This window comes from Eucalyptus grandis, chromosome 1 (genome assembly GCF_016545825.1).
Source record: "Eucalyptus grandis isolate ANBG69807.140 chromosome 1, ASM1654582v1, whole genome shotgun sequence".
In the NCBI taxonomy this organism is placed as follows: Eukaryota; Viridiplantae; Streptophyta; class Magnoliopsida; order Myrtales; family Myrtaceae; genus Eucalyptus; species Eucalyptus grandis.
In genome coordinates, this window is record NC_052612.1 from 30,366,063 (window position 1) to 30,381,056 (window position 14,994).

A 14,994-nucleotide genomic window follows, 5' to 3' on the forward strand; every position below is an offset into this window, starting at 1 on the left:
AAACATTTTATGCAAAACAAATTTAATGGACAGTTTTTATAATTTTTCAAAAAGATTATTTTTTTAAATATAGATTTTTAATTATTTTTTATTTTAAAAAAATGAATTTTTAATTATTATTTTAAAAAATTTTAATTTTTCTTTTTCTTGGCCGACTACCAACCACGACGACGGCGGTGATTGGGTTTAGGCGAACTCAAGGTTTGTCAAATCCGCAAGGCTCAAGCCTCGCCAATTGTTGGCGAGTTCGAGCCTCACCATCGAGAGGCTTGAGCTCGCCAAACATCAACGAGCTTGAGCCTTACTTAGCCGATCGCTGGCGGTCATCGTGCGAGAGGAAGAAGAAAGAAAAATGGAAAGAAAAAAAAAAAGAAATATGAAATATGAAAAATAATTATAACTTGGATTTTTATAAAAAGATATTTTATAAAGTTAAAGAGAGAAAGAGAGAGTGTAAGGCTTGTGTTGGAAATGAGTTTTAAGTCTAACCCATTTAAGACCTATTTATCTTAAGCTTTCAATTTATAAATCCATTTAACTAGTCTTTTCAAAATGTAAGTGACTCATATAAAATCCATTTATGATTTGAAGGGGTCATCTATGGATTTAAGACCCATTTTGATACCTTTAATAGCGATGGGTTAAGCTTTGAAAATCTAATGATTTGGTAAAGTAAATGTACCTAGGCCAAAGGAGGAGTAGCAGTAGGAGCCTAGGATGGTGATCTCACAAGTTTTTCCGTCTTCCTCCTCCATCGCTTCACTTCATACTCTCTCTCTCTCTCTCTAGTACCCATCGGCTAGTAGCAAAAAGAGAGAAAGAGACAACTTCATTCAACCAACCCACAAGAAGCAGAATTCAACTCTTTTCTTGAAAAGCAAGATCTTCACATGGCTAGCAATCACACGAAGGCAACGAAAACATTACGTCGACGACAAGTGGAAGCTGTCAAGGAAGGAGGCGCCGTGGCCGTTGCCGTCGCCATCGCAGAGGAGATGTGATTTCACTAGGAGGTGTGTGAGGCTGGTGAACGAGCAAAGAGCGAGGTTCTACATCATGAGATTGAGTCACCATGCTCCTCTGTTGGCGCAACTATAGGGATTGATGAATTCGTTCTTCAGTGACGACGATCATGAGAATTCATATTTGGGATTTGCCTAGTGAGCTGAACTTTTAATGGGAAATGAGTTAAGTGGGCTATGAACGGGTTCATAACATGCCCAATTAAACCAATTTGCGTTAATATTTTTATTTTAGAATCTATTATGGTTGGTTAGTGAAATTTGAGGTGACTAATTTATAATCCATTTCAACAAGACACTGCAATTTTGCTAGATTACGAATTGTACAACCACTTTTCATAGCTTAAGCTACTGCGAGAAAGTTATATCAGATCAGTCATAATGATCCATTAAGTAGCACCGGCTAGTCTCGTTTTCAAATACCTGAGGCTGAAGTTTTTTGGTTAGAAGCCCTAAAGTGAAAACCAAACCCTTTTTACCTTTGGAGTAGAATTTCTACTCACCCTCTTCTCTACACTCTCTTTTCCGTTTCAATCGTAGTAACTGAAGTCCCAGCGCAATGAATTACGCCGTGCCGGCCGGTCCTATTTGATCGGGGAATCAATTATACCCATGAGAAGGGCTCACCCACACCACGATGGCGATTGATGAGACCCGTCGTCGACCCGATCAGACCATCTGTCTTCAGATCGAGATGCTCTTGGCCGTGGGATCTTTTCTTGGCAGTGTCACGAGACAAAATGTCAAGGGCCAATCGCTCAACCCACATGTTCCATCGTTTCTAAACTTGGACAAGAAAGGGACCCATAATCAAGACATGCACAGGGAGCTCGATCCACTCAGGAATATGCCCTCCATTCCGTTGTACTAGACAAGCACGATCGTGCTGATTTTGTCATCATAGATGAGAGGATCTCAGCTAAGTTCTCGCCAAATCATTTTCCATCTAATTGCAACAGAAGCAAGAGCCTCACCACCGTATGAAACCATTCACTTTCTCGGCCAGAACTTTCAAAATGACACTCTTCGATTTGGGGTAGACCGTCTAATGGTTCCTCAGCATCTCGTTTTCGCAGGCCTTCTTGATTCACGAAGCCGGACCCGAATAAGCATGACGCATGGAGGACTGACTTTAACCTAATTTCACGTCTTGCCTTTGCACATGATTGTTTAGAGTCGAGCTTCTCATTGAAGGCGACGTATCTCTTTCCATTTCGACAATTGAAAAGGAGTTTACATAAGTATGGTAAGGAAGAAAAAATTGTGATCAGTACAATGCAAGATGACCCATGAATGCTAGGACCTACATGCTCCAAAGGTTGTGTCACATTATAATCTTTGCATGATTAAGACTATACAAAATCTATTTTCCAATTTTTCTTGGTTCATTAATGATTTTTCACCCGGGAGTTCTCCATTTCAATACGACACACCTCTCAAGATAGTAATTCTCCTCCTCCTCATCTGTTTCTTTTGTTTTTACTTTTCTTGGGTCCAATCTGATCCGAGGGGTTTAATTGAAGAAATTATTGAGTGAATCTAATGCATGCACCATTCATCTGAACCGCGGGCATTGTATGTAAAGTGGATGGATAAGTAGGCAGGCCTTGCTAAATCGAATGATCTCGCTTGATTACTATTTTTGTGAGCGGCTCTTTATCGATGTTGTTTGGGTAATGATTTAAAGATAATTTGTGAGCGAACAAGGAATTTGTTAAAGCCTGCCCGGTCTATGTATGAATTAAAAGTTCCCCCTTTTTCCGCACTAGCTTGTTCCTATCCTGGCTCCATAGTTCGTCCCAATGCTATTGTAATCGAACCTCAAAACATTCTTTTCCTCTTTTGAATATTAGTCGAGATGGGGTTTTGAGTTTGTGCTATATCCCAAAAATTCGAGGAGAAATTCCATAAATTCCCTAGACTTGGACACCATTTCTCGAAAGATCATCTAGAGTGGGACCTTTCTCAAGTTACCCTGAATTGAACCTATAACGACCCAGTTTGATAAAGGCAGGGAGTGACTGGGGCCAAAGGACTCGGACAATGAGCAACTCCTAGCTGGCTTTTGGGTTGGTGAATGGGGCATGAATGAACTAAATTATACATCGAACAAATAAAGAGCGCATATTGACGTAACAACAAGGTTTACTTTGGAACAACAAAGTTAAATGTGCTCATGTTATAGCAATATTAGGATGGGTGACCTCCTTGAAATTTTTTTACCTGTATTCCAAATGATGAGGCTTGGTATGGGACGAGGCAAAGCAAACAATATTTCAAGTGAGTTAATCTAAGGATGTCATAATATGGTATTTGAGTGGGATCCCCTTCATTAAGTGTGTAGTTCGGGATGAACCACGTGGAAGTCAAAAGGCCTGTAATGACTCAATCCGAGAGGGTAGGGAGTGGTCACCAGGGCCAGATGAATCGGACAAGGCAGGCTTAGGATGGTGAAAATGAACTGATTTGCACATCGAACACGGGGAGAGTGTCTAAAATGTATGTGAAAATCAGAATTAACTCATAAAGGCGCCATTTAACACGAGACAAATTTTGCTTTGAAACTCATGTTAGTTATTTTTTATTCTTTTTTGTGGGGTTGTGCATCTCTCCAACGAATGGGATGGGCACATGACAGATGCTTAATAAACGGTGGCTTTTGGCACCGTCGATGAGGCAGGAGATCAAGTGAAAGACACCAATTCATTTTAGAGGATATTTCGAGAAAAAAACAATGTAATTGCGTGTCATATAATGGTATATGGGCACTAGAAAATGAAGTACGGGATAGGGCACGCGAGGACACGTACCCCTCTAAACCAGGCATGGATGAAGATGTCATCATTTTTTGGAAGTCTGGCTATGCACCTTGCCTAGCCACAACCTCTTTCGCATCGAGAAGGAGCAATAATCAATCTCCTCGCTGATTAAACTAAACAACTCGCTATTCTTTTTAAACGAAAAAAATCAGCAACAGTCGTGAAAAGCGAAGATCTCCGTAGAGCTAGATTCAACTTCCTCCGAGCTTGACTGAGGAAAAGTAATGGAAGAAAGTGTGAAAAGCAATGTGGCGTTTGAATATAACTTCTTTTCTTGGCCTGGCCCCTCTATTTAGCTTTCCCATCTCAGGAGGCAAGTCTATTCAATTCGGTAAGAAGAAGCTTACTTTACCGTGTAAAGAGTAGTGACAGGAAAGCCTTTAGCTTCCTTTGTTCTACCCTTCGTGCGTGACCCGGAGCAGGTGGACGTGTCTTAGCAAAGCCGAACAATACCACAAGACAGGAACATCATAACTCTCAAGTCATATGCATAAAAAACTTCCATAGCAGAGCGATCAAATTAGTGTTCTTGAATTCGTCGCATGCGATAGATCGACTCTTTATTAGTTTTTATTTCATCTGTGAGTTCTGCGGTTATGATCACTATCAGCTTTCGAACTACAAACGTATAACGGATACAGTGTATCTATCGTAATATTCTCTGTAAAGATTGATGTGTTTGCTCCATCGCCCTGGCTTATTATAGCGTACCAAAGTATGTGAAAAGAGGAAACTATTAGAGGATATGACTAGATGGGTCCACCCTCCTGGTTCGTTAAATAGGCACTAGAACGGAGGTCCGCTCTTGCAAAGCCTCAGCTTCTCATCCCTCCTCAACGCTGCTGATGTTGTCGTGCCGGAAGCTCTTACTTCCATGGCGTCGCCAATAGTGAAACTCAAATGCAACATCGGCAACATCGTGAAGCTCAAGAAAATGGTTTCCACGTGGTGGAGGCACAACAGAGCTGGCGGCAGCGGCGGCGGAAGGAATCCACCCCCTGATGTCCCGCCGGGCCACCTGGCTGTTCTCGTTGGGACATTTCGCCGGAGATTTGTGATCAAGGTAGAGCAACTGAACCACCCCATTTTGCAGCACCTCCTGGACCAGGCGTATGAGGAGTGCAGCCATCAGAGGGATGGGCCATTAGCTTTGCCTTGCGACGAGTCTCTCTTCCGAGAAGTGGTGGGCTCGATAGAACGCGGCGCGACTGCAGATCCTCATGTCGTGTCGAAGAACGGAGGGAGTTGGCCCCGCTTATGTCTGGATCCATGACAAGATCGGCATGCTAGAGGAAGTGAGCATAGCCTAGGCAGTGACAGCGGCTTCGGAATCTACTTCGTCGCATGGCGCTGTTAGGCCGTGTGCTGCTTCGTTATTGCAGTTTATAAGCTTATAGTTACCAGCATCACCAGCTTGTCAAATGTGGTAATGATGAGAAAGCCGCCGATGAGATGCTTTCGTATAGGTATCGGGTGCTTCCACCTTGTAATAGCTTACATTTTCTTGGTTGAGATGTGATGCATTTCAACCCCACGCACGCAGTAGACCAATGTAAATGAAGAAAATCCTTTATCGTCCATCTCTTTCATAGGCTACTAGTGATGGCTTGAGGGGATTTACCCTACGAACCGCGCGCAACAGTAACTTTTCGAGGCCTTTGTCTTGTGGAGTGGACAGCCTAAAAATCGCCGAGCAGGAGCTTCGCCTGCTCGGATTTGTCCCACCTACAACATGTTTTACACTTTCTAGACCTTTTGCGATGCTGATATTTTACATTGCATTTTGCAGAGTACGACATGATCAAAGAATTTATAGGAAAGAAAACCCGCGGCGCAGCATGCGTGCACACACAAACATAACACCGCACCTTGCTATCGAAGTTTATGGTAGTCCGCTGTTCTGAAAACTGAAGAAACGGATAAAAAGAGAACAAATCAGGACCAGTCGGTCCAGTCCTTAGTCCCAAAAACTAGGAATTGATCTTCACGGTCCGGTTCTTAATTCCACCTTAGAATTGGATCGATCTGGGAGCTGGTCATCCTTAGTGAAAATGAACCGAATTGCGTAGCAAACATGAGGAAACGTGTCTAGAATGTACTTGAAAACTAGAATTATCTGACAGAGGCGCCTATGTTGATGGGGGAAGAGTGCATCTCTCCAATGAGTGGAATGGGCACATCACCGTCAAATGCTCGGTAGACGGTATCTTTTGGGCACCGTTGATGAGGTAGGAAAGCAAGTGGAACACACTATTTCGAGAATTGTACCATTTCGAGGGTTTTTTTGAGAACGTGTCGAATCGAAGGCCTTTTGAAATTTCCCAAAATACGATGGAGGAATATAACAGTTGGAGACATGGATAAAGACGGCATGATGTCAGTGCCAGCTCAGCAACCATGGAGACGTGGGAGCACGTGACCCTTTCTCTTTCCCCTTTCCCTTTCCCCCCACATCCAACTCGAGCATAGGGAGCTCCAGGTGACCCCTTCTTTTCATCTTTATTACATCCCAATTTGATTTTCGTCGATTTGGCCTACACATTCATTGGCCAATTACTTCTAGTTTCTACGCGGTGTTGGTAATACTAAATCTTCCCTATACGTATGCCCAATCCAACGAAGCGATTCACGTTTTACAGCGGATAGAATACCATCATATAACTTGGATGCTCATAGATTAAGACTTCGGAAAGTTCCTAAACCATTGTGGATGTTCGTTCTGCATCCCTCTTATCTTTTTTCTTGTCCTTAAAGTGAATGTTTTTTTCATATAGATCAAGCTTGTCGCGCATAGTTGGGTGTTATTCGGTCCTAATTGCCTCAATAAAACTGTACCATGTAAATTTCGCTACAAGAATTTTAATGAATTGAAGGGAGGTAAGGTTTCTTTGCAGCGTCAGCTTCTTTCGACAAGTACTCTAGGTTATATTAGTTGAGAATGTTGGCACCTAAAGTTTCTGGCTCAACCCGTATCCATTTCCCAAGGATCCTGGCTCGAAGGGCGTGCGAGGCAACCGGACCTAGTCCATCTATCCATCTCGCCAACCGCTCGTCACCCCCGAGACGGGTAGGGACCCTCCGTCGACCATTTTTTGTGCCCTGCTTTTGTCCTGTTCTCTCGTATTTTTTGCATGAGTTACTGAGTCGGGGCGTGCGTTTCGAGTTCGCTTATGCTGTCCTTTGTTGATGTTGAGCATTCCTTGCCATTGTCGTTGAGCTTTGATCTAGTTTCGAATCTTATTCGTCTCTGTGGTTGCCTTTCATTTGATGCGCCCCAAGTGTTTGATATAATGCCTCAGTTAGTGCTGTTCTAAGAATGAGACCAAAGTCTGGGTTACTTCTGTGATAGAATGTCGTGAACCCGTTTAAAATATTTTCGTTGACTTGAGTTGTCCTCTGATTGATGTACGACCAACTCGATACCAAAGTGCGGGCTCATCGATATTCCATGTCTCTTTTAGTTGAACGCATGAGACGTGCCCGACGAAATGTTTCTGAGAAGTGTTTTAAGAAATGACTTCTTTTTTGTTCGTATCCGATGGTGCATCTTGACACGGCTTGTTGGGTCACTAGTTGTTAAACTTGATTTTCATGGGCAATGAAGTCACTGCGCTGCACTTGTTTGATATATGCTGTCTCTCTTTCATTGAACATTGTAAATGACTCGCATTATAGTACACGCCAGAAGAGTGCTTCTTTTTTCTTTTTGTTTTCCAAGACTTAATGTAAAATAAAAAGAGGAGAGCTCGAGAGATTAAGATGCGAGAATTGGTGCCGTGAAAGCGTGAAGGCCCTGTTTGGTAACCATCCAAACATGGCCAAATTCTGATTTTTTTGTTCACGGATTAGTTTAGGAACATAATCACGTTTGGTAAAATTTTTGTTCGCGGGAACAAATTTGTTCCAAAAGCAGTTGATTGGGAATAAAATCAAGAATAAAAAAAAAGAAAATGTGATTCTTGTTTGAGAATCAGAAAAAGAATCAAAACCAACTATTTTTTTCTCTTTTCTTCTTCTTCAATCGCGTGGTTGCTATCTCGCCACTCCCACCACCGTCCGTCGCCGTCGCCATCGTCGCCGTCAGTTACTGCACGGTCGCTAGCAACCAGTCCGTGAGCTTCTTTGAAGGCTTGCCGGGCCGAGGTGAGGTTCGGCAAGCTGCGGAGGCAAGCCCAACCTGGCGAGGCTTGGCCTCGCCAAATCCGGCGAGGTTGGGCAAACCTCGCGACACCTAGCCCCACCGGTGGCCGGGCGGGCCTTGCTAAGCCCGGTGAGGCTCGCCTAGCCCCGTCGATGGCCGGGCAAGTCTCGCCCAGCCTCGGCGAGGCCGGCTCAGCCCCGGCGAGGCTCGGCAGACGAGGGCCGGCCTCACCGGGGCGCGACGCTCCAGTGAGGTTGTGGGCCCTCATTTGGCCGGGACGTCAGGTCGGTGGCCTAAAAAAGAAGAAGAAGGAGAATAGGATAAAAAAAGAAAAAAGAAAAGGAAAAAGAAAAGGAAAAAAAGTATAAAAAAAGTATAAAAATTATTTAAAAATTAAAATAAATTAATTTGGAACAAGAATCAACAGTATGTACCAAACGTAATTTTATTAAATTAAAAATTTTGACAATTACCAAGCAATTTAAAATGCTTAGAATCTGTTCAGGAACAAAAAAAAAAAATCATTTTTGATCGAATTTATTTTACGAATGGTAATCGTTCTAAACGCTCGAAATGGGGGAAGGAAAACAAAGAACAAGAGAAAGAGGAAAATTAGCTCTTTGGGTGGGCTTGGTTGAATTTATTTCTAATGTAATTGTGTAGGGCTGGGGCTATATTTGAATAGCCTTGGACTTGACGTGAGTTAGGAGAATCTGGGTTTGGGTCGGGTCAATGGGCGGAGCAGGCAAATGGGTCCCAATCTGTTTAAGGAATATAACAAATGATAAATGAAATAATTTAAAAATTTGAAAAATAAAAAATACAAAAACTTTCCGAAAATTTAAAAACTTTGAGAGAGCATTAAAAAAAAGTCAAAAAATTCAAAAAAATTTCAGAAGATATTAAGAAAATTCTAAAATTTTGAAAAAAACTTAAAAATATTAAAAATCAAGAAAACTTAGAAAAAAATTGAAAAAAATTCCCAAAATTCGAATTTGTTTTGAAATTCAGTATTAATTAAAAAAATCAAACAGATTTTAAAAATACAGATTTTTTTTTTTTTGGAAAATTCAAGATTCAATATTTCTGAAAAATCCAAAGAAATTATAAAAATTAAAAATGAAAAATCCTCAAAAGGTTTAAATTAATATTTTGGGCTATTTTCTTTTGAAAGGTGGAAGTCTTCCAAGTTAGAATTATGCTCAAGGTTTGACCAAGTCCTTAGGGCTCTATCTTAGGATTTCAATTGTCGTTAAAGATAAATGCCCTTGATTGTATGATTTTGATATGTTGATTTTGGCTTCCTTTTTAGTCTAGTTAGGGTTAGCATTTCAATATTTATTCTCCCATGCAATTTATTTTACGCTTTCCCTTGACTACTAATTGTTATTTTAATGATTACTACCCTATTATCACCTTACATGTTAGTGGATTGGTCTAAATGAATCCAAATTGCTTGAGCAAAAATCTTTTTAAAATGAATAAGATTAGGTGCACTAATTGGTTAATTAGTATAATGAAGTCCCCGACCTCAAGTTCTCTAGTTGCGTAGGAACTGAGGTACACTCCCATGCCTCACTTGATTTATATAGTCAACCCCATTAGGTTAGTGGCGACTCGTGATTACAAAATTCTTATGAACTCTTCAATGTCGCGCAAGATATGAGCTTAAAAGAATCCGTGCCTACTCATGGACTATAGGCCCATGCTTTAGGTAATACCCCTAAACCTATTCCCTATGGGTGGGTCGCGACAAAGAATTAAGAGAAATGTAGCAATAAGACGCGGTCTTGGATGATAAGGAAGTTTGATCCTATTTTTGCGGTCTCTAGCTCAAATATTTTTAGGTTCTCAAGGACCAATCAAAGTGACGAAAGCTGACTCGGATACTACTGGGACCGGTTATATAGGGTAAAAACAATATAATTGTGTGTTATAAAGTGACGGGCATTAGATCATGAAGTTGGAAGAGGGCATGCATCCAGCATAAATGAATATGTCATCATTTTATGAAAGTCTCACTGGTGAACAATACCACACGACAATGGCACAAGACAAGAACATCATAACTCAAAAGTCAAATGCATAAAAAAAATGTCATACTAGAGTAATCAAATTAGTGTCCTTTGTCATTGGATGTGATATATCGACTCGACCACTATTGATTTATCGGCCTTTGGATGTGATATATCGACTCGACCACTATTGATTTATCGGCCTTTTATGAGGTACAATGGCAACGGACTCTAATGTTTTCATGTGTAAGTTGCATGGTCATGAGCGCCATCCGCTTTCGAATTATAATCGTGTGATGTACATGATGTATTGATCGTGATATCCTCTATAAAGATCGACGTCGTCGTTCTATCTCCCTATTTTATAATAGCGTACCAAATTATGTAAAAAGAAGAACTTATCAAAGGACATGACTCAACAGGTAGATCCTCCAGGTTTGTTAAATAGGCACTAAAACTAACGTGTGCTCTTTCAGAGCCGTAGCTTCTCATCCCTCCTCAGACACCATTGACGTCGTCGTCGTCCTGGAAGCTTTTACTTCCATGGTGTCGCCAATAAAGCTTCACCCAAATACGACATTGGCAACATCGTGAAGCTCAAGAAAATGGCTTCCATGTGGCGGAAGCACAACAGAGCCGGCAGCAGCAGTGGCGGAAGGAAACCACCCTCTGATGTCCCTCCGGGCCACCTGGCTGTTCTCGTTGGGATATTTCGCCAGAGATTTGTAATCAAGGTAGAGCAATTGAACCACCCCGTTTTGCGGCAGCTGCTGGACCAGGGCATGAGGTGCAGCCATCAGAGGATGGGCCATTAGCTTTGCCTTGCGACGAGTCTCTTCCGAGAAGTGGTGGGCTCGATAGAACGTGGCGCAACTGCAGATCCTTCCTCGTGTCGTGTCGAAGGATGGAGGGACTTGACCCCGCTTATGTCTGGATCTGTGAGAAGATCGGCGTTCTAGAGGAAGTAAGCATAGCCTAGGTAGTGACAGCGGCTTCAGAATCTACTTCGTCGCATCGCCCCGTCAGCCGTGTGCTGCTTCATTGTTGCAGTTTATAAGCTTCTCGTTACCAGCGTAACCAGTGTGTCAGATGTGGTAATTTGAGAGCGATCGATGAGATGCGTTTTTCTTCAAGATAGGTATCGTGTACTTCCCACCTTGTGGAAGATTACAGTGTCTTGGTTGAGATATGATGCATTTGAACCCACGCATGCAGTAGATCAATGTAAATGAAGAAAATCCTTTATCGTCCACCATAAGAACCGAGCGCAACCATAACTTGTCGAGGCCTTATCTTGTGGACAGCCTAAAATCACCGAGCTTCGCCTGCCTGGCTTTGTGCCACCTACAACATGTTCTACACTTTCTTGACCTTTCTGCGAGGCTGATATTTTACATTGCAGTATGCAAAGTACGACATGATCAAAGAATTTATAGGAAAAAGAAAACATGCAGATAAGCATGCACACGCACACAAACAGATCACCCCACCTTTTATCAAAGTTTTTCACTCTGCTGTTCTGAAAACTGGAGGAAGTGATTAAAAGAGAATAGACTAAAGGAGGCAGCCATAAGCTGTGTAATAACACTTGCAAATTTTCATCCTGCACTTCAAAGTTTTGGGTCGAAACATCAGGTGACAAATTAACTCATTAAAAATGAAAGAATTGAGAAGGTACTACTTGTGCAACTATAAATCGACTCATATTCATCCTGTACTTCAGAGTTTTTCCTTAGATTGTTTCCTTTCAAGAATAGGCGGCTTCATGGATTGACTTGTTGAGCTAGTGAGGAAGCCTGGGGGCTGGAGTTATGGACTTGGGCATGAAAGTGGTGGTAAAAGTTCGGCCCAAGTTATCTATAAAACATGAAGGCTTTAGTTTTGTGTTCAATATAGACCGCTTTTGGGGCATCCATAAACCATGAAATGGATTTTGGCTTTTAGTTGGGTCTTGATCAATCGCTTTCAAGTTCGATACATTAATTTCAGCGGTTTATTCAATAGGCATATATATTGTCACCAATGTGCAGTTACTTATTCTGCAAACAGTGAAAACCATGAGTTTTACTAACTTGTTACACACGACAATGATGAGCAAAGTTAATTTTTTTGTCTTGCTACACGTGATAACGATGAGCAAAAATCACTGTAACTGTAAGTTTAGGTAGAAATCGGAGAGATGGTGACGAGTTAAGTTTGAAAATCTAATGATTTGGGAAGGTTAATGTACGTGGGCCAAAGGAGGAATAGCAATAGGAGCCCAGGATGGTGATCTCACAAATTTTTCTGTCTTCCTCCTCCATCACTTCACTTCACTTCACTTCATATACTCTCTCTCTCTCGCTCTCTCTCTCCCTCCCTCTCCCGTACCCATCGGCTAGTAGTGGAAAGAGAGAGAGACAACTTCATTCAACCAATGCACAAAAAGCAGAATTCAATTGTTTTCCAAGATCTTCACATGTCAAGCGATCACATGCCGGCAACAAAAACATTACTTCGGCAACAAGTGGAAGCTATCAAGGAAGGAGGCCGTGGCCGTCACCATTGCCGTCGTGGAGGAGATGTGATTTCACTAGGAGGTGCGCGAGGCTGGTGAACAAGCAAAGAGTGAGTTTCTACATCATAAGGCATTGAGTCATTGTGCTCCTCTATTGGCGCAACTATGGGGCGATGAATTCCTTCCTGAGTGATGATGGTCATGAGAATTCATATTTTGGGTTTGCCTGGTGAGCTAAACTTTTAATGGGAAATGAGTTGTATATGTTTTCATAACATATCCAATTAAATTAATTTGCATTTTTATTTTAAAATCTATTATGGTTGGCCAGTGAAATTTGAGGTGACTCATTTGTGATTCATTTCAATAAGGCTATGAGCTCATCATGATAGTTATCACAATTTTACTTAATTACAAATTGTATAATCACTTTTCGCAGCCGAAACTACTAAGAGAAAATTATATCAAATCAGTCATTATGATCCATTAGAAGCCCTAAAGTGATAACCAAACCCTTTAGTATTTGGAGTAGAATTTCTACTCACTCTCTCCTCTGCACTCCCTTTCAATCGCAGTAACTAAAGTCCCGGCGCAACGAATTACGCCTCACCGGCCGGTCCTATTTGATCAGGGAATCAATCATACCCGTGAGAAGGGCTTGCCCACACCGCGATGGCCATCGATGAGACCCCTCGTCGTCGTGATCGGACCATCTGTCTTTGAATCGAGATGCTCTTGGCCGCGTGTCCGTTTGTACAGCCGTGGGGATCTTATCTCGGCCGATTCCCTGGACAAGATGTGAAGGCCCAATCGCTCGACCCACATGTTCCATTGTTTCTGAACTTAGACAAGAAAGGGACGATAATCGAAACATGCACACGAGAGCTCGATCCACGCACGAATGTGCCTTTCCATTCCGTTGTGCTAGACAAGCACGATAGTGCTGATTTTTGTCATCATAAACAAGAGGATCTCGGCTAAGTTCTCGCCAAATCATTTGTCCATCTAATTGCAACATAAGCAACAGCCTCACCCCCATATGAAACCATTCACTTTCTCAGCCGGAACTTTCGAATTGAAACTCTTCAATTCGGGGTAAACAGTCCACGGTTCCTTGGCATCTCGTTCTTGCTGGCCTTCTCGATTCACGAAGCCGGACCCGAACAGGGGCGATGCATGGAGGACCGACCCGACCCTAATTTCATTTCTTGCCTTCGCATATGGTCATATAGAGGTTGAGCTTCTCATTGAATGCGACGCATCTCTATTGGTTTTGGTGATTGAAACGGAATTTACGTAAATATGATAAGGAAGAAAAAACTGCGATCAGTACAATGCAATATGACCCATGAATGCTAAGACCTACATGCCCCGTAGCTTGCATCACATAATAATCTTTGCATGATTAGACTGTATTCGAATCTATTTTCCAATTTTTCATCTTTTGTTAATGATTTTTCACCTGTGAGTTCTCCATTTGAATGCCATACACCTCTCGAAATTGTAATTCTCCTTCTCCTTTGTTTCTTTTGTTTTGACTTTTCTTGAGTCTAATCCAATCCGAGCGGTTTAAGTGAAGAATTTATTGAGTGAATCTAATGGGTGTGCCATTCATTTGAACCATGGCACCGTATGTAAAGCGGGCAGGTAAGTAGGCGGGCAAGCAGGCGGGCCTAGCTAAATCAAACGATCTCCCTTGAATCAAATGATATTGTTTGTGTCATATTTTAAAGATAATTACTGAGCGAACAAGTAATTAGCGAAAGCCTACGTAGTTAGTATATATGAATATATGGAATGGGCACGTTTTTAGCACTGCCGATGAGAAAGGAGATCAAGTGAAATACACCGATTCATTTCCGAGGATATTTCCCAAAAAGCCCCACCGTGAGGGTTCTATTGAGAATGGGCCTCGAATCGGGGGGTCTTTCAATTTTCCAAAGTACAATGGGGGAGTATAACAATTGCAGACGGGGATCAAGACGGCAAGACGTAAAGCTCCAGCTCAGCAAACGAAGACACGTCGGCGCGCGTAAGGACGTCTTGTCCGAGTTGGCGTGACAATATGCACACGAGGGCACACGACATCAGATGTCACACCCAACCCCCCCTGCCTCTTCCTTTCTCTTTCCCTTCCCCTCACATCCAACGCGAGCATAGGAAGCTCCGGGTGACCCTTTCTCGTCGTTTCGTCACATCCCAATTTTGATTATCGATTCTTTCGCGTCCGAGCCTAATTTGACCGACACATTCATTGGCCAATTATTTGTGGTTTCTACGTGGGGGTAGGCAATACCAAATCTTCTTTATACCTTGGCTAAATTACCAAATCTTCTTTATACCTTTGTTAAATTCGGCGAAACGTATCATGTTTTGCAATTGATAGAATGCTATCATATCACTTGAAATACTCATGGATAAAGGCATCGGGAAGTTCTTAAACCATTGCGGATGTTCATTTTGCATCCTCTTATCTTTTTTTTATTATTATTATTCTTAA

At 42.0% G+C, this 14,994-nt stretch overlaps 1 protein-coding gene across 1 annotated transcript; it reads left to right on the forward strand.

Moving 5' to 3' along the window:
• Positions 1–4,715: 4,715 nt before the first annotated feature.
• On the forward strand, positions 4,716–5,114 carry LOC120296359 (auxin-responsive protein SAUR71-like). Its single transcript, XM_039318248.1, has one exon. The coding sequence runs from the start codon at positions 4,716–4,718 to the stop codon at positions 5,112–5,114; it is 399 nt and encodes a 132-aa protein (XP_039174182.1).
• The last annotated feature ends 9,880 nt before the right edge of the window (positions 5,115–14,994 follow it).

Bases quoted from the DNA above. Each gene is read 5' to 3' on its own strand.
- LOC120296359 (XM_039318248.1), top strand. From the start codon at position 4,716: ATGGCGTCGCCAATAGTGAAACTCAAATGCAACATCGGCAACATCGTG.